The sequence below is a fragment of the Lipotes vexillifer genome, unplaced genomic scaffold (assembly GCF_000442215.2).
Source record: "Lipotes vexillifer unplaced genomic scaffold, Lipotes_vexillifer_v1.1 scaffold1080, whole genome shotgun sequence".
In the NCBI taxonomy this organism is placed as follows: Eukaryota; Metazoa; Chordata; class Mammalia; order Artiodactyla; family Lipotidae; genus Lipotes; species Lipotes vexillifer.
Genome location: NW_006770524.1, coordinates 305,395 through 324,841, shown reverse-complemented (window position 1 = coordinate 324,841; position 19,447 = coordinate 305,395). Strand labels below are relative to the sequence as shown.

At 50.1% G+C, this 19,447-nt stretch overlaps 1 protein-coding gene across 1 annotated transcript in view; it reads left to right on the top strand.

Moving 5' to 3' along the window:
* Nucleotides 1-644: 644 nt before the first annotated feature.
* Nucleotides 645-19,447, top strand: part of ALDH1A3 (aldehyde dehydrogenase 1 family member A3) — a 34,847-nt gene continuing 16,044 nt past the window's right edge. The window contains exons 1-7 of the mRNA XM_007446138.1: nt 645-809; nt 6,103-6,207; nt 8,338-8,478; nt 13,160-13,289; nt 13,608-13,669; nt 15,919-16,047; nt 17,649-17,762. Of these exons, the coding sequence (XP_007446200.1) occupies nt 711-809; nt 6,103-6,207; nt 8,338-8,478; nt 13,160-13,289; nt 13,608-13,669; nt 15,919-16,047; nt 17,649-17,762 (780 nt within the window). The 5' untranslated portion in view covers nt 645-710. The remainder of the gene's footprint in view (nt 810-6,102; nt 6,208-8,337; nt 8,479-13,159; nt 13,290-13,607; nt 13,670-15,918; nt 16,048-17,648; nt 17,763-19,447) is intronic.

The following is a 19,447-nucleotide window of genomic DNA, read 5'->3' as shown; positions in this document are numbered from 1 at the left end:
TTAGCCTTCTGCCCCTCGGCGTGTGACGCCCAGGGCCGGGGGAGATTCCGCGCCCGCTTGCCCGCAGTCCCGGCACGGGCCGAGTGGGGCGCGGCGGACGTCGGTCCTGCAAGCCCGGCCCCGGCGTCTGGACTCTAGGCCGAGGCACGTGGGCAGCGACGCGGGGCCTCCCCGCGGGGTCCCCGACCCCGGGCGCGGCGCAAGGCCCTCAGCGGGCGGGCGGGAGGGCGCGCCTTCCCGGAGCGCGGGGCGCGGACCGAAGTTGGGCGAGTGCACGGAGCGTCAGCGGGCCGGGGGCGGCAGGTGCCGCGGGCGGACTCGCCAGCCAGCGCTGCAGCCCCGCGTCCCCGATTCCTGCCCCGGCCCGCTGCCCAAGCCCTGGGACTTCCGGGGCCCGGCGGCGTTTCGGGAGCTTCTCCAAGAGCAGCCTCCCGGGCGGGAAGCGCGCTGCGCGATGGCCGGGCGGGGGGTGGCCGGGCTCCCGCAGGGGCGGCGGGCGGGGTGGGGTGAGGCGGGCCGGCCCCCTCCCCTCCCGCCAGCCCTCCCTTCCTCTAGTCCTGCAGCCAATTAGACAGCCCCCTCGGGCGGGAGGCGTGGGGCGCTCCATAAAGCGGCGCGGAGCTGTCACCCCGCGAGTAGGCTGCGCACCGCCCAGGCCGGAGCAGGCGCCGAAGACTCGGGCGCTTCGGACCCGGGAGGGTGGAGGAGCCATGGCCACCACCAACGGGGCCGTGGAGAACGGGCAGCCGGACAGGAAGTCACCCACCCTGCCGCGCCCCGTGCGCAACCTGGAGGTCAAGTTCACCAAGGTGAGACGGGCTCGCGTCCCACCCGACGTCCGTCTGGCTCCGCGCTGGGCTACCCGGCTACGGTGACGGGGACCAGGGGTCAGCAGGCCGGGAGCCCCGCTGCTCCGCTCCGAGAGTGCGGGGAGCTGGGGCGGCGCGCCCTCAGCTGAGTTCGCCCAGCGCTCCTGTGACTCGAGCCTCTCCGCTCAGCCGAGCCCTCCCGAAGCAGCGTTCAACACTGGGCATCCCGGGCGGGAGTCCACCGCGCACCCCAAATGGGACTCCAAGATCCGCACCCCCAGACGGGCTCTCGGGCGCGAAAACAGGGCGAGGGAGGCTCTGCAGCGGCCGCGTGGTGCCAGGCTGAAGCCCGGTGCGGCCCCGACGTGCCCCTGCAGGGCCCGCTTTGAAGGCGAGCGGTGGTGCGCCGTGACTTGGGCGCGGTGGTCTTCCCGCAGACCCTGCGGCGTAGTTTCCGGGGCTGAAGGGGGTCGGGCTTCGAGAAGGTCGGAGGGTGCCCGAAAACACCAAGAGCCGACCTGAGAGGTCAGGCTGCCTCGGGAAGTGTCCGGAAACGTCAGCGGGAGCAAGCGGAGAGAAGTTGGGCACCTCCTGTGCTTAGCTCTTACCAGCTTACCAGTAGAACGAGGGCTAGTAGGAAGGTGCTCACTGATGAGACTGTCCCGGAGCCCAGAGACCTTGGTCTTGGCAGATCATGGTCTCAGATCTGGGCCTGGGAAACCGCGGGTGGCAGGGCCCCATCGCGCCGCGGAGTCCCGAGGCTCGCTGTCCTTTTTGCGCTGTGGGCTAGGAGGCTGGAGCACCGGCAAAGCGGTGAGAACACCTGCCTAGGGCAGAAAGGAAGATGGCGAGGCCTGGAGCCCGGGCTGAGCAGGGCTGGGAGCTCTGTTGCCAGCAGGGAGCGTGTCCCCTCCGGTGGGAAGACACCCCGAGGCTGTTTGGAGGCCGTTGGGCTGGCTCTGGGGACACTTAAGGGGTGCAGGCCAAGAGCCACGGTTGGCTTCACTTTGCCCAAGTTTGTCTCCTTTTATTTTTGCATCTTATCCATTGCCCCCAACTCCAGCTGACACAGCACTTAGAAAATTCCTCCATCAATTTTACTTTCACAAGTAGCAATTATGTCTCTCAAATAGTTTTAATCAAGCAGAGAAAGTTGTAGGCCACTATGTGTGGCCTTCAGATTTTGATCTCTTGGCGCTTATTGTCGGCTGGACCTCTGATCACATGACATTAAAATTAACTGTTTCCAGAGGGCTCTGTAACCAACAGAGACATTTCGATGGAGATTATTTTTAATGTAGTTTCCTAAGTAGTATCAGCTTCAAAGTGCAAATTCCAACTCATATTCTGGGAACAATGAAAATAGTACCTAAATTTTTTTAGCCCCTAACACTCGTAGTGGTCACCTGTTGTTGTTGGTAGTAGCGTTTTGTTTTATTGGATTTTAAAAAACAGTATAGAAACCAGAAATTACATATATTATTTTCCTATTCCTTTTTACCTTTTTTTAGTGCTATCAGAGCAATGGAGCCACATATGGAAAGTTACCTCTTTGTCTGCAATTCTTTCTGCCCCCTCACAAGTGTAAATGCAGCCTTTAAGTAGAGAGGTGGATTTTAGCACATTCACAGAGTGACTGGTGTTTGTTGTCCTGCTGGGTGCCCCCTCTTCTTAGTGGAACAGAAAGGGTTGTGACTAAGGCTGAGGGAAGGGCATGAGATGGAGGGGGCTGGAGAGCCAGGATCCTTAGTGGCTCCTAGGCAATGATGATTGCGGCAGCCTGACAGTAGGCTGCTGTACCCTCCTTTCATCTGGAGGGCAAGGCCTCTGTCTCTCTGTCCTTGCTCCAGGCCCATCTCCACAGAGGCCTCCTCCTAGCAGTTGTGGGGTTGGGGCAGCCTGTGTGGTTGTGACTGAGGGTGGGGAGCCCAGGCAAGCAATGCTTAGGGAGCCCCTGGCTGCAGAGGCAGCCCACAGGGCTGAGGAAAGAAGCGGGAGAAACAGAACTACAGTATCGAGGCCCCCCGAGGCCCCCGAGGCCCCCTGGCTGTGGAGTGTGTGAGCAGTAACAGTCTGTTATTTTTCAAACCTGACTCATGGTGCTTCTTGTTAATGGAGGACAAGCTGGAAATGGTGGGTCTGAGCCCCAGCCTTGGGGGACCTTTTCCCAGGGTAAGTCCAGTCTCCAGAAGGACGAAATTCCTTTGTTCTCATGTTTTAACACTGGGCTCTGCTCTGTGATTTTGGTGAGGGGGGGGTCCCCCCCATAACCCCCACATAGGTCTCAGAGGGTAGCAGCCCCTTTCACTTCATAGGGCCCCTTCCTTTTCTTCCAGTAGCAGAAATTCTTTTTAAGATTTTCTGGCTCATTAAAACACTGGTTTTTATGATCTCTTTTATGAAAAATAAAATTCACTCAGATTTCCTTTTCTGAAAATACGCTCCTTTTGAGTATAGCTGAGGTCCAATGGAAGTTTCTATAAGTGGCGTCAGCAGAACTCACTTGTGTGACCACCACCTTCGTCTCTTCTGGGGCATCCGTATCTTGACAATAGCTGTGGTTTTCCAGCTCAGTCTGGATAGTATACCATTCCATTCCTTCAAAATGTGAGTCCCATCCACTCAATGTAACGTAATTTTATTCCTCTATAAGTTTTGTTTCATACCAATTCACAAGTCAAGGGGAACAGTTTTTTTCTAGACCCATTTTCCTGTTTTGGGGTTCAAAACAATACAGCCAGCATAATTGGTAGGCCACACTTACCTCTTCCTCATTTGTGTTTTTGTTTTCTTTTATTGGAGAGAAAAAGCAACAGTAGAAACCACTTACAAAATTACTTACTAATGTAGTATAAAGAAAAAATTTTTGCTAAATTAGAAACATTGTGATGGGAAAATATGAGTAGAGTTGAGCCGTCTGAATTTTTTTTAAGTTGCTGGTAAGAAAGGACTATGGATCAATGTCATGAACGACCAAGTAATTTTTTTTTTTTTGGAGGAGCATGCTTGGAGATGAAGTATAACAGACATCTGATCATTGCAATCTGTTTTTATCCCCTTATTTATATTCTCTTCTACCACCTTCTCATTTTCCCTCCTCCTTGGAATTGATACCAGGAAGGTCCTAGAATCAGCAGTTTTCACTGACAGTCTCTATTATCTAACCCACGAAATTTCATCTTCCGACAAATGGGCCTCTCTTCCTGGCTGCACTTTCCTCCCCACGCTAACTTAACTCCTCTTCTCTACTTATTAATTTCTCACTGTTACCGAGTGATTGCTTGCTGGATGGCAAAAGTGAACTCTTGGATTTGGTTTCAGCTGGAAGAATAAACCTGTAATTGTAGCCTGGCCTTTTCCGCGCGCTTCCCTGGGGGCCTGGCCTCACATTGAAGGCGCTGAGCTTCCAGAAGTCAGATGGGCACATCCCACGGTCGAGGGTCGCTCTCAGCTCTGGACCCCACACAGGGAGGCAGGGGCCCTCTGCCCACCTGCCCAGCCAGAGCTGGCCTTCTGTGCATTGTCCCCACCGCACTCAAATTTCCCTGCTTTCCAGGTAGAGTTATCAAAACAGTGCACCAGTGGCTTCCCAGAGCGGGCTTCCTTCCCTGTGAGCTCAGGATTTTTTACAGGACAGCCCAGGACAGAGAACATAGTCCGGTTGCACACTGGATGAGTTGGCTCCCCTCTAATCCATCCTTACTGGGGAGTCAAGTATTCCGAATGAATGAAATTCACAGTCATTGAAATTAATCCTTGTAGTGATGCAATTCTCCCTTTAAATGACTCAAAGATATGCATATAGATATAGAGATAGAATAAATGCGTATAGAGATGTGCATATAAACATATGCATATAGATATAGAGATGGAATCTAATGAGCTAATTCTGTACTTAGAAATTATTGACGGCATTTTACTTGATAGAAGTGCTTCTAAAGCATATCAGTCATGTTTGTGACTGGGGTCTCTCTGATGCCACGATGGGCTCTGATGACAAAGTTGTCCCAATCTGGTACAGCAGGGGATTGCCTGTCCTCTCACTGGGTAGCCAGGACCTCCATTCTGTCAGAACATGTTTTATGTATTATCTGTCACCTCTGTTCCTAGTTCTTTCCCAAAAGCTGGCTCTTTTAATGCTTTTTTAAGGCAGTTAGAACTTAGGGTAAACTAAGAGTAAATAGTACACACATTTCAGTGCATGGACTTGTGAATTCTTTTTAGTTTGCTCAAGATGTCTTTTTCTTTTTAATGTCTCTATTCTCGGCTGTGTTCTAGATAACTGAGTCTCTGAACTAAGTGATTTTTGTGAGTTAATTCTTTGGTTCTGGATATAAGCCGTTATTTGCTACATATGTTAATATAACCAGAACCTTTCCTAACACAGATATTTATCTTTGTATTCCAATACTGGCTTTTATTAAGCCCAACATGAAAATAGACATTTTAAAGGGAATGGGGGAGGGGGGGCTGATGTGCATTAATGAGAGCTAAAGGGTTATAGTAAGATCCTTGTATAATGCCAGTTCCTTGGTGATCTAGCTGGGGCTTGCAGCAGGAAGGAGGGAGAAGGTAGTGCTCACTGCTGACATACTCTTCAGGGACAGGTGGATTGCTTGGCACCATATATACACACACACACACACACACACACACACACACACACACACACACACATATATATACACATATATATGCATATTTAATCTTCCCCCAAACTTGCTGAGTGTGTAAAATTTAACTTATACCCTTTATGTAACTATCTAACCCTGCTATTTCTCTGTGAATCCATCTTATTGTTTAAAACAAGAGAGAGAGGGCTTCCCTGGTGGCGCAGTGGTTGAGAGTCTGCCTAACGATGCAGGGGACATGGATTCGTGCCCCGGTCTGGGAAGATCCCACATGCCGCGGAGCGGCTGGGCCCTGTGAGCCATGGCCGCTCAGCCTGCACGTCCGGAGCCTGTGCTCCGCAACGGGAGAGGCCACAACAGTGAGAGGCCTCCGCAAAAAAAGAGAGAGAGAATATTTTAGAAAAAAATTCTAAATTAGTTTTATTGTGACAAAATGTAGTTCTCTGAAAATGTATTAAAAGTCAGGAGACTTGGATTCTAATTCTGAGTGTGCTCCCGGTTGGGCATGTGGCTCCATCCCCCTTCCAGGTCCTTCCTATAAAAAAGGCAGACAGGTAGGTTGGAGGGACAGAAGGAAAAGACGTTACCTAAGGTCCTCAGTATGTTGGAATTATATGATTTTGATTTAAGCCTAATGCATTACAACTTCCTTTCCTGGTTAGATATTCATCAACAATGAATGGAACGAATCCAAGAGTGGAAAAAAGTTTGCCACATATAACCCTTCAACTCTAGAGAAAATATGTGAAGTGGAAGAAGGAGATAAGGTGGGTGCCCCCCCCCTCCTGTAATTCAATTACAGATTACTAGAGGAAAAGGAAACACTTCAGCTGAGTTATAAGGCAGAACTGGCCCACACTGAGGTTGGACCTAAGCGAGCTGCTTCTCAGACACTTGGCCCAGAATGGGATCAATTAGGGACGATGTGCTGCAGAGTCACTCTCCTTTGATAGATGTTTCTCCATCTATGAGGATGACCTCAGCTATCCTTATCACGTGGTTTAAGGAAAGGTTTTTATCAACTGTTTGATACTGGTGGCATTAAATAATCTTTCCAGAAAGAATTTCCGGCTGGTGTGTTTCACCAAATGCAGCATTCTGGCAGGAGACACTTTAAAAAAAAAAAAAAGACTTGAAGGAAGAACGACTTGCTAAGTCATGCAGAGGTAATAATGTCATGCAACTGCCAGATTTCTTTTCTACCAGAAACTTAAATTATCTTGTAAAGCTATAGTCTATAACCGTATTTGATAGTGCAGGGTATATTTTATAAGCTATATTATATGTATACATTATATATGATATACATTATTATATATAATGCTAAGGGACTCCTGGAGGTGTCCTTGATACATGTCAAACCATAAAGTATCTTTTGAATATGTATCATTGGGGGAAAGGTTGAAGGTACCGCTTTTGTAAGGAGCGAAGGGAAACGTAACCCTCTCCTCAACCACTAGAGTACTCATCTGATGTTGTTAAGTGTGTAGGTAATGTTGAATGTGAACAGGGTGAATGACACATGTGTAAAATAGGCTTGAATTTGATCCTACTAGTGATGGTTTTGTGATAGGTATGCAATGCACAGTGTTTCCACCTATACATACCCTCCCATGTGCAGCGCCCCATGCTAAGCTCTGTTTACAAAGATACTAGCACTGAGGAGCTCGTGCGAAGGTGTAGGGGTGGAGCATGATGCAGAGCAGGACTCCCAGGTGCAGTATACAGGTATCAGGGAGGAGAGTAAGATCCCTGCCCCTGGATCTGGCTCGTCCCATGGTCCCAGTGACTGTTCCAAGCACCAGAAGACAGAGGCTGCCCTGTTCCTGCAGCTGGAGAGGTCCTGGCCTCCACCCCAGAGCCTGGGACAAGGGATTCAAAGACCTAATATCTCCCTTGCCAAAGTTTCTGCTCACCTCCAAGCCTACTTTGGAGACACAGAATCTTGGTGGAGTGTCCCTCTTGACTGGTGCCAGGTGTCCACTGCTGGTTGCACCTCCCTAAGGAAGAGAGGCTCAGAGGGACCTGGGGGGTGAGCCCCTGCCCATCAGCAACCAGAGCCTCAAACCCCATTTTCCTGAACATAAGAATGGGTGTCAGGGAATTCCCTGGCTGTCCAGTGGTTAGGACTAGGCGCTTCCACTGCAGGGAGCCTGGGTCTCATTCCTGGTTGGGGAACTAAGATCCTGCATGCCTCGTGGCATGGCCAAAAAAATAACAATAAATAAAAATTTAAAAAGAATGGGTGTCATTACTCTAAACAGCTCTCATTCTTTCCCAGTAAAGAAGTTTTGATTTTAATTCTTCTATCAGTGCATAGATGATCCAGTTCTTTTTCTATAAAATCATCACAGTTCTGCCCTCAGGGGGTAGGTGAGGTGAGGCTAAAGGGAGAAAAAGTCCCTGATCCTCCCCATCTAGGGACTTTTTCAATGTGGTCAGTTCTGAGATCCAGAGGAGGACTCGTACCCCCGTTCTTGCTATTGGACTGCAGTCCTCAGCTGGAGTAAAATGCCAAGACAGACATTTCCCATCTAATTGGTGAGCTGTGGGAGTGTGTTTGTATCCACACTGAGGTAGCAAGTAGATGATCTTTTCCTACTTTGGTCACCAAGAAAAATAATTAAGGTCAGTGGTTTTATGACTATTTTAAACGCTTTGTATAATCAGAAGGAAAGTTAATCTTTGGCCATTGTAGAAAACTTGAAAGACTTAAGATATAAAGAAGAAAAAAAACACTTGAAAGCCCCCAGCCATTAAAGTGATTGGAAACCTAGCTGTTGCTCTGAGCTGCCTGCTGCCCCTCCTTCCTCTGCAGCGGGCGGAGACTGCTGTTCTCTGACAGCTGAGCCCTCAGCGAAAGGTGACACACTCTCTCTATTGTTTCGGCTGCGCAGCTCGACGTAGACAAGGCCGTGGAGGCTGCACAAGCTGCCTTCCAGAGAGGCTCGCCGTGGCGCCGGCTGGATGCCCTGAGCCGCGGCCGGCTGCTGCACCAACTGGCGGATCTCGTGGAGAGGGACCGTGCCGTCCTGGCCGTGAGTACATGCACACAGGGGAGGCGTGGGGCCAGCCAGCCTCCCCGAGGGCCCACCCCGCTCAGAGTGTGGGAGAAAGGACCTAGGGTGCTGTTTTGTGTAGCGGTGTTTTGGTCCTTTGAGGTGTGGCTTTCCGGCCATAGGCAGACGTCTATGCTACTGGACGCATACTTTTTGTTTTGAAGTCGGACTTTTGTCCCCTGCAGCTCATCTTCTTGGCCTGGAGGAAGTTCAGCTCCATTAGTAGTTCCCAGACTTGAGATGTTCACAGACAGCTAGGCTGGGCTGGGCTGTATCCTGGTCCCACCTGCACAGTTATGAACTTAACTTGTTTTCTTACATGAACTCCCTTTTAAAGTGAAATTTAACCTCATCCTAAGTGACAGTATCCATGAAATTACAGGTTTAATGTGGTGGTGTATTTTTTCTAATACTTATTAAAATAAATGCTACCACTTGACATAGAAAAAGTGTCCCCATATAGCTTAAAAATCACCCCTATTTCACCTGTGAAATGGGCAGTGGTGAGTGTGTGTGGAGTGATGGTGAGGGCAGGATAACCTAGTTATAGGAAACCTCAGAGTATGAAAGACCTAGGTTCAAGCCCCAGCTCTGCCACTTACTAGCTGTGTGACTTTGGACAAGTTGCTTAACCTCCCTGAGCATATGTTTCTTCATGGACAATATCACGAATAATGGTATCTGAGTCTTGTGAGAACGATCCATTTAAAATCCTTAGCAGTCCCTGTCATGCAGTAAGTACTAAATAGATGATAGCTATTATTAGTAATGCTATCTAGGGCTTCCCTGGTGGCGCAGTGGTTGAGAGTCCGCCTGCCGATGCAGGGGACACGGGTTCGTGCCCCGGTCCGGGAAGATCCCACATGCCACGGAGCGGCTAGGCCTGTGAGCCATGGCCGCTGAGCCTGTGCATCTGGAGCGTGTGCTCTGCAACGGGAGAGGCCACGACAGTGAGAGGCCCACATACCGCAAAAAAAAAAAAATATATATATATATATATATATATATATAATGCTATCTGAAGACCCAGGTTCTAACCTCAGCTACTTGTTCTCCTGGCCAGCAAATTTCCAGCACCTTAGTTCCTCAGCTGCAAGACGGGGATCTTTATTCATCCCATTGCATGAGGTTGGCCTGCTCTCATGAGATGGGCTATGTAGACGTTTAGGAGTTGTAAGTACAGAATTGAACAAGATCCTCAGACCTTCTTTTGGTCTTGCGGTGGGTGCTTGATCAGAGTAAATCTTGGGGCCCCCTTGTGCCTTGAGGTCCTTTGCAGCCTGCACACGCAGCCCTCATATGGCTCAGACTCCTGTGTAAAACTTGCCCCAAACCTGGAGGCCCAGCTGGTAGGAAAGGAAATCTCCTTTTTGGTCTCTGATTTGGAAAAATGGTTTTTTTCCTTTCTTGATCTGATGCTGGGAATGAGTAGTCAAGTGGACACCTGCGTGGAGGTCAGTGCCAGCTAGGACTCTGAAATTGCTCTTGACCCTGAGTGTGTGTCTTGGTGTGGAGGGTGGAGAAACTACATTTCAGGTGCTCCTCTGGGGTGCGTTGCCCTGAGGGTGCATCCGCACAGAGAGAACTGCACCTTCCTTCCGCCCTCCCCAGCTGGCCAGCCTGAACCCGGGTGAGAAGAGCTCCCTCCCAGGGTCAGTGTCTCTCTCCGCAGAGCCTCTGGTTTCTTCCTGCAATGAAAGCCAGTCTCAACTCTCAAGCTGCCAAACTGGCTTCTTCAAAAACATTTCTGTTTTCACCCAGCATGAGCTCATCGGTCTGCAATGTCCGTGAGGACTAATAGCAGGCGGGAGAGGATGTGCCTGGGCACCCTCCCCACCCTGTCCTCAAGTATCAGTATCATCTTGGGGAGCAGTGGCTTCAAGGCCACCCTTACCTTCAGCCCTCCTGGCTGTCCTGGCAAGACTGGTGTTAAAGCACATAGAGCAAGTCCCCTCTGCCATCTGACCTTGCTGCCCACAAGAAATAAGATCCAGTTCTTCGCCACATTGTGAAAGGGACAAGAGAATGATTGGCAAATACAGTTTTTAAAACCCAGACCACATCACGGGAAAGCACGCCCTTGATGGGGTTTTCCTGCATTCTCCCGCACAAAGTGCCGCTTTCCATCATGTTCTCTTGCCAGCTTGGTGGCTTTGACAGAGCTGGGCAATTACTTTGTGTTCAGTGTTTGGAGACCATGTGGCAGATCCAGCAGCCCCAGCTCTCTCTCTCCCTCACTAAAGCACCTGGACCCAGACTCTGGCACTTCGGGCTCTCATCTTGGGAGCCTCGAAATAGGGGCTGTCCCTGCTTGCTCTCTTCTCAAGCAGAGCCCCACTTCTGAGCCCCTCATTTAAGCCTTGGCACTGGGGCATCTGAGACATGTCCCACAGCACTTTTCCTTCATTCTTTAGTATCTGAGGGTTACCGTGTGTTAATTTTTCAAAAGGCATATTTTTCTCCTAAAATGTTAAAAGAAATAAACTTAGAAGCAGCTGTGGTTCCCACATGGTCCAGACACAATAATTGTGTAGAAGTCCCAAGCTAACACTTGATCTCTCAGATTCAGGCCTGTGTACTCACCTGCGAATCTTTTTTGATTTTTATTTTTTTAAAGAACTTCCTTTCTAAACCTGTTGTGACCCAGTTTTGCTTGGACAGATTCCATAACACCAACCTGGCAAATTCCTGTTGTCATTCCAGTAAGCAAACGTGACTAAGTTAATAATAAAAAACAGTCAACGCTTGTTGAATGCTCATCATGTACCAGGCTTATTGTGGGCACTTGACCTGTAGTATTTATTATCCTATTTGGAGAACGCTGAGGCCCAGAGAGTTTAGGTAATCTGTCCTAGTTTATCCAGCCAGAGAGGGTAAGCCAGGGCTAGATGTGGGCAGTGGCTCCAGGCCTCGCACGTCCCCACAAAGCTCTGTCCCAGTCTCCTGTCTTTCTCTCCCATCCCAGAAAAGGGCCAAGAGTATAAACTTCCCGTTCCACTGACAGACGTGCGGATGCTGTATGGAACAGCTGGGCCCTGGAGAATTTTGGCATTATTTGCAATTGTTGGGTTTCCCCTGGGTAAATGCAAGTTCCAACTTAGAATGTAAATCAATAGGAGCCAAAAGTACAGTGTACTGGCTGTCACACTGTCCTGACTTTGTCCCTGAGCAGCATCTACCAGGGGTGAGACACACCAGAGACCCAGACCAGCCCTGTCATCTCTAGCAACACACAGCCCTGTCTCCTTGCTGTCCCCAGCTGAGGATTGTGGAGCACCTGTCTGGCCCTAAAAGGGAAAATGACAACAATAGTCAGAGCTGTTATTATCATCATTTGAACAGTGGACAGTGCTGTTAGTACTTTATGTATAGGACTCCTCTAACCTGCACACTAGTCCTATGAGGTAGGTGCCATTACTGTTATTGTTGTTTTGCAGATGAGGAAACTGAGGTAGGGAGAGATTCAGGGACTTGCCAAGGCCACTCAGCTAGGAAAGTGGTTGCCTCCTGTTCAGAGAATTCTTGGTTCATTCCTGAAGCAAAGATAGAGTAGCCCCAGCCATTCATGCAGCAATCCTACATCCTTTCCAGATGCAAATTGGAGGGACAGCAGCCTAAAAAGCAGTCACTGCCCTTACTGACAGTCAGATGCCCCAAATTCAGTGCCAGCCATGCCGCCTACCCTCTGGATAACACAGATGAGTTCCTGGGCTCTGTTAGCCCCTGTGTCTGCACCTTGAAGTGAGAGCAGAGCCATCCATCTCGGAAATGAGGCATATGCGAGTGCACACGGAGAGGCCTCTCTTCCTTTGTAAATCATTCTCTCAGCCCAGTGACTCTAAAATGAGAATCCTGCCCTGGGCTATGTGTCAGGGTGGCCACTTCCTGCAGCCATGGATGATGGGAGGTTTCACTGCTGGGCTCAACTGGGGCTGCTTGTCTGAGGGACAAAGGGGTTCTCTTCAGCCCGGCTGGAAACAGAAAAGAATCCCTGCCATTGAGTGGCTGTGCACTCGCCTGAGGAGTTGCCCCTCACCACCAAAGGCCAGTCTGCTCCCTTCCCACCACGCAGCGCATCCGGCTGGCAACCCAGTACGGGAGGAGCTCGGAGTGCATCTTTGTGCTGGTGGCACGACCCCTCTGGGCCCTGTCACTCTTTCCACAGCTGTGCTGGTCAGCAGGGCCAAGAAGAAGGAACCTGTGTCCCCCTTTCTCTTTTGTTAGAGGAACCAGCCCCTCCCCAGCCACCCCCCCAAGTCCTTGAACCTTCTGAGAGCTCCCCGGAGCGCACAAACCCATGTGTCCAGGTCCCACTGCTGGGGCAACAGCACTCCAGACAGATGACAGAAGACCAACGCTGAGGCGTATTCCTTCCCAGCAAGTCTCCAAACCAGCCTTGTACCCGCTGTCCTTCGTGGGGACCTGTGCCTGTGCTCTGGCCAACCCTCCAGGCTGATATGTTTTGAAAGAAAAGCAGTCCTTGACAGCCTGGGACAGGTCTTATCTTAAATGAGGTATCTTGCTTTCTGATGAGTCCCATGGCTGTGAGGTACTGAGAGCAACGTTCTAGGACTCTGCTCTCTCTCCCTGCCCTGTCTTCAACAAACTGACAGTTAAAAGGAAAACTGTGTCTTAAAAATATGTTGTCTTATCATTGCAGACCCTGGAAACGATGGACACAGGGAAGCCATTCCTTCATGCCTTTTTCATCGACCTGGAGGGCTGTATCAAAACCCTTCGATACTTTGCAGGGTGGGCAGACAAAATACAGGGCAGGACTATCCCCACAGGTGAGCCAACTCAGGACTCTCAGCCTCGTCCGGGGTCTCTTAGGGGTTCTGTCTTCTCAATCCTCTAGCTAGCCTCTTCAGAGCACCCCCGGCTCTTTCCCCCAGAGCATCCTTCCCACACCCAAAAAGGTGTGTCAATCCTTCTTCTAAGGAATTTTACTTTTGAAATTGAGTTAAAAATCGCTTCATTGTGGAGCAGATAGGACTTAGAGCTGACAGTTGATGGGCTTCTGGGTTTCTTTCTTGTCTTTTTACTCCTTAAGATCCTTAACCTAGTTTCATGCAAGCACGTTCTTCTCTGTTTAATCTCTTTTCCAGATGACAACGTTGTGTGTTTCACCAGGCACGAGCCCATAGGTGTGTGTGGGGCCATCACTCCTGTAAGTATGGCAACTTCTCTAGATAGATCTGTATAGATCCCACCCCATTCCCCTGTGGCCTTTGGAACCAATTTCTAGTGGGTTTTGATTCGATTGCACTGGTATTAATTGAACATTTGCTCTGTGGCATGGAGCTTGGTGCTTAAGGGTCATCAAGATGGATCAGACCCCATGCCTGCTCTCAAGGGGCTGATTCCAGGAGTGCAACAGAAGACACATGGATTCAAACCAAAGGGGTCAGGGATGGCCAGCTCCCCTCGGGCAGTGGTCTCTCATCAGTTTCCTGCTTGCTAGAAATTCCTTGAGCATTTATTAAAAATTTAGGTGATCCAAACATTGTATTTCTCATGTACATATAACTAAATCTGGAGACTTAGTTTTGGACTTTACTGGGATGGCCAGCTCCCCTCGGGCAGTGGTCTCTCAGCTGGGCCTTGAGGATAAGAAAGAGTTGTTCAACAGGCAAAACAGATTTCTGAGCAGCAGGAATGGCCTGAGTGAGGGTGTGGAAGTGTCTGGACTACTTGGAGGGCAATAAAGATAGCTGGTGAGGTCAGAGCTTAGGTGGGGACAAAGTGAGGAAGAGGAAGAGCAGCCAGCAGGTGGTGCTGGCTCAGCATCCAGTATGCCTTGCTTCCCAGGGCCCAGGACTTTATTCACTGGGCCGTGGAGAGTCTGGCAGGTGCTGGGGATGCTATGATGCTACCATCTATTGGAGGAAACACCAGGCCACTGCACCAGCTGGGGAGGCGGCGGCAGTGTGAAGAGGGTTGGAGAAGGGCTCTGCAGGGGCCAGGCAGACGTGTCCTTCAGCAGCCAGTCTTGAGAGCCGGGAAATGGTCAGGCCAAATGTGCTCTTGCCCATCAAGTTGGGAGGGATCACCTAAAGATGGGTGTAGAGTGAGAAAAGAAGAGGGCCTGGGGCCAATCCCACAGACCACCAGGGAATCCCATGGAGAAGTCTGAGCAGCCAGGGTCAGGGGCCTCCCAGGGACGTAATACATTTCCAGAAAGAGACTGTAGTCAGTGGGGTCCTCTCCTACGTAGGAATTCAAAAAGACAGAAACACAGCTGTTAGATGTGCTCCCCAAGAGAGGCATCGGGGGAGTTGGGGCTAATGGAAAGGGAGCTGGGCATGTGGGGATGGCCCTTCCAGAAGCTGCAGTGAGAGAGAAGGGAGCTGCTAGAAGAGGCAGAGGCCAGGAGAAGGTGCAGATTTGCTTGTAGGTGAGGAGAACTGATGGCATTTATGTGCTAAGGAGTGGGGATCCAGAAGAAGAGGGGACCCCTATCACTATTGGGGGAACCCTAAGACAACACCTGCTGTCATTAGCCAACCACACAGGCCCCTGGGAAATGGGATGTTATATTTGTTGTCTAGTGGTAGGAATTCCAGACAGAGCTGGGGGGAGAAATCCAGCTAGCCATTGGTCAGCCCTGCAGGGGGGACATCATTGGAGTATAAGGAGCCAAACGGACTGTTTGGGGGGTTGGAGGTGAGGCACAGCTAGAATCAAGCTAACTGCGCTCTTGGAGGTATTCGGTTTCATCTCGTCTCATCAAAGATGTTACTTAGGCAGCAGTGCAGTGGAGGAAACAAGCCTGGCCATGAATCCTGGCCTTCGTCTGAGGCACAGTTCCTCTGTGCCTCAGTTCCCTCTTCTGTCAACAGGAGCAGTAATATGACTGCCCCACGCAGGTGTGTGGGGATCAAATGAGTTCAGATTTTGGAACCGCACCTGGCACACAGTGGACACTCAGTGGGCGAGAGTGCTTGTCAGGCCTGATGTCACAGCAATTTCGATATCCCTGCCTCTGGGGTGAAAGGATGACAAGAAACCATTTCCCAAGGTGTATTTCACCAAACACCCATTCGGTGGGGGTTAGTATGTGTTCTGTAAGGAGAGAAAGAGATCCTGTGGCATTTGCGTTTAGGAGAGGCGGGGCTTGTTTCTGTCGGACTTTTCGGAGTTGTTAACATGCTGATGGCATTGTAAACCTCCAAGAGGAGAAGGTAGTACACCTATAGCAGAATCCTCTTTGCAGTGACCACCTATTAGCATCTCCCAGAATGCAGTTTAGGAGGCGCCAGGCAGGAATGCAGTTCTGATCATCGCATACTCCTATGTTACCTCCTATACCCCAAATCTAAACCATGCAAAGCAAGTGCTTCATGGAGGCATCGCAGGGCCTCCAGGACAGTGTAGTAGTGGATCTGGGCTTCCCAACCACTCTGTGTTCTGCTGCAGTGGAACTTCCCTCTGCTGATGCTGGTGTGGAAGCTGGCACCCGCTCTCTGCTGTGGGAACACCGTGGTCGTGAAGCCAGCGGAGCAGACTCCCCTCACCGCCCTCTATCTCGGCTCTTTGATCAAAGAGGTAAGACGTCCAAAGAGAAAATATTCTGTGTCCTCAGTTACATTTCCACTCCCAGGAACCAGGCCACCGTCACAAGATAAGTCTGCCCCATGGAGCTGTGCTGTGCATGCCAGCGCCAGCCGGCTCCTGGCCGAGTGGGAAGGGAATGCCTCCTGGGTTTCACTTGGCAGCTGCTCGTTCCCTCTCCTGCCTGCGGTCACTGAGCTAGAAGAGACTCCATTCCTCCCACTGATCCTAATGAGAATACTTTACTCTTATTATGAGCTCAAACCCATGGTTTATGACCAAATATTCTGTCTAGAGAATTTACGTGAGGGTTACCTGGGAGGCAGATTCTTTGGGCCCTGCACATGTGGTGTACAAAATGGTCCATTCTTCTCGTGGGTGGGTGATCTCGCCAGCTCCCCCTGGAGGGGCTACTGCTGAGCCCCGAGCCTCCTCACCAATGCTCTGCTCTCCGGTGACCGTCCTCTCCGTGGCAGCCACCACGTAGGGAAATGAACAGTCCAAAGGAACACCTCCTTCCAGACACACCTGGCAACATGTTTCAGTCATTTTGTCCCCAACTCGTATGTTGCAAAGAGTTTTAAAAAGAAACAGGAAGAAAAGAGGGATAGGAAGTAAGATCCATTCATTCCACTTCTCAGCTGGGCTAATACGACAGGAAAGCAAGACCTTTATTACTTAGATGTAAGGCTGCAGAGCCAATAATTGACCAACTTCCCACTTTCCTTTGACCCGTGATGTAGGACCTTATGACATCGTAGTAATCAGACTTACAGATTCTAAAGTCACAACTGTTTCAAAAAGAGTTTAGGAAAACTAAAGACTCAAGCACGATGCTGTAAAATCTTGCCTTACTAAAATACTGTGTTTTAATGAAGACACTGGCATCCTCCAGGGGTTCAGCATGCCCCTGTGGTTCAGCATCCCCTACCTGTTCATTTGTGGTGCTCTTGGTTAATAAAGAGGACCCAGCATATGAGGAGCACCAAGCATGAATGTGAAAGAAAAGTCGCTCCCTACCTTCAGGATGTGCTGGCTCTCGGCGTGACCCAGGTTCAACAGCAGGGATTCTGAGGGAGTGAGACCATATTGCCATTTGGAACATTAATGGGGCAGATTTTAAAAATGAAAGCTGAAGCCCAGGAAGGGTATTTTGCAGGTACCTCCGAGTTGGGGACTGTGACTAAGGTGTCGCTTCTCCCCCCAACACACAGACAAGCACACACACACAGACACACAGAGACAGACCCATATAGACACAAACATAGACACACACAGAGACAGACCCATGCAGACACGCACGCGCGCACACACACACACACACACACACACACACACACACACACACACACACACAGAATGGTGCTCTGCTATGAAACGGCCACTACCCTTTTGCTCAGAAGCACGTTGGGGTAGGCAGGGCCGCCCAGAAGGAGGGTGTGTGCCTCGCCCTGGCCCCACCCGCACACTGGCTGACTGGGTCTGGTCCTGGGGTGGTGATAGGAACCGGGCCCAAGCTTCCAGGTGAGGGTGCTGCTCTGCTCAGGGACCTCACTCAACCTCCTCTTCTGAACACCATCTCAATTTCCTCCCAGGTGGGATTCCCTCCAGGCGTGGTGAATATCGTGCCAGGATTTGGGCCCACGGTGGGAGCAGCAATTTCTTCTCACCCTCAGATCAACAAGATAGCCTTCACTGGGTCCACAGAGGTAACCCTCCTCGCTGACTGTGGGGGACAGTGGCTGTCGCTGAGAATTCTCTGTTTAGAGGCTAAACTATGATGACCCCATTTTAGTACATATTTGTACTAAAAAAATAGTACTTTTTTTAACAATCAGTTAAAAAAAAAAGTTACTGGTCCAGTTTCCAAACTAAATAAATATCTAATTTATTTACTCAGAAGCCTCAGAAGAAAATATTCATAGATAAGATAAAATAAAAATTGAAATATCCATAGGATAAACAGCATAATCAAGGTTAAAAAATAAGCCTAAGGTGTTTGGCAATATTGTAATACTGATCGTACATTTGAAAGTGTAAACTTTTGTTTCAGAAATTCCATTTTGAAGCAACTATTATTCTCATGAGCATTCAAGGACATACTTTCCAGTATATTGTATCCATCCTATATGATGTTTTACAGCCATTACAATAAGGAAAGCTGTCCATGATCTATTGCTGAAGCACAAAAAAAAGTAAATTGTAGGGCTTCCCTGGTGGCGCAGTGGTTGAGAGTCTGCCTGCCGATGCAGGGGACACAGGTTCGTGCCCCGGTCCGGGAAGATCCCACATGCCGCGGAGTGGCTGGGCCCGTGAGCCATGGCCCCCGAGCCTGCACTTCCGGAGCCTGTGCTCTGCAACAGGAGAGGCCACAACAGTGAGAGGCCCACATACCACAAAAAAAAAAAAAAAAAGTAAACTGTAGGAAAGTATATACTATATATATGTATATACCATTAGTAAAAGGGTGTGTGTAGAGAAATAGGAATTACCTGGAAGGACTCCCCCCAAAAATTCTTACTGTGGCCTCCTCTGGGGCAGGTCCTGGGGCATTAACAGAGTGAGGGAAGATAAAAACTTTCCCCTTTAATTTACACACATCTATATGTGGGAATTATTTCTAATGAGAAAGTACTTCTTCTGTACTTAAAAAAATAAATGGATAAAATTTCCCAGGCAATAAGTGCTCCCATCTCCCTCCTAGTTTAGTCCAGCAAGGGGCCCAAGACCCAATCCTATGGCTGCTGGACAATAGCTGGAAGACAGGGGACTAAGGGGGATGGAGGGGCAGAGAGGGTCCTGCCCCACAATGGTTCCTATGTCTTCCCAGTCTTCTCACCCAACAGCAGAAGCATCACTGCCCCTGCCCCTGCCCCTGCCCCTGCCCAGCTTCTCGCTCTAGGTGACTGCAGGGCTACCCATGGGTCCAGCCGGGTGGGGCTCTCACCAGGCAGCCAGCCTCCTGCACAAGAAGGTGGCTTCTGTGACCCCAGGGATTGCTCAACTGACAGGCATCTCCCTAAGAGGGGTGCTTCCCACCGAGGCCCCCAGCTGTGCCTCAGCCTTACAAGAGATTGCAGGCCCACAGCAGGCTGGTTTGCTTCAGGTACTCTCCCTGGAGACAGTCCTTATCACCTGGATCAGGCCATCCACACCTCCTTCAGGCCATCACCCAGGAGCTGGCCGAGTTTTAAAACGCACTCTCGGGGACTTCCCTGGCAGTCCATTGGTTAAGACTTCACCTTCCACTGCAGGGGGGTGGGGTTTGATCCCTGGTCGGGGAGCTAAGATCCCACGTGCCTCGCAGCCAAAAAACCAAAACATAAAACAGAAGCAATATTGTAACAAATTCAATAAAGACTTTAAAAATGGTCCACATCAAAAAAAAAAAAAA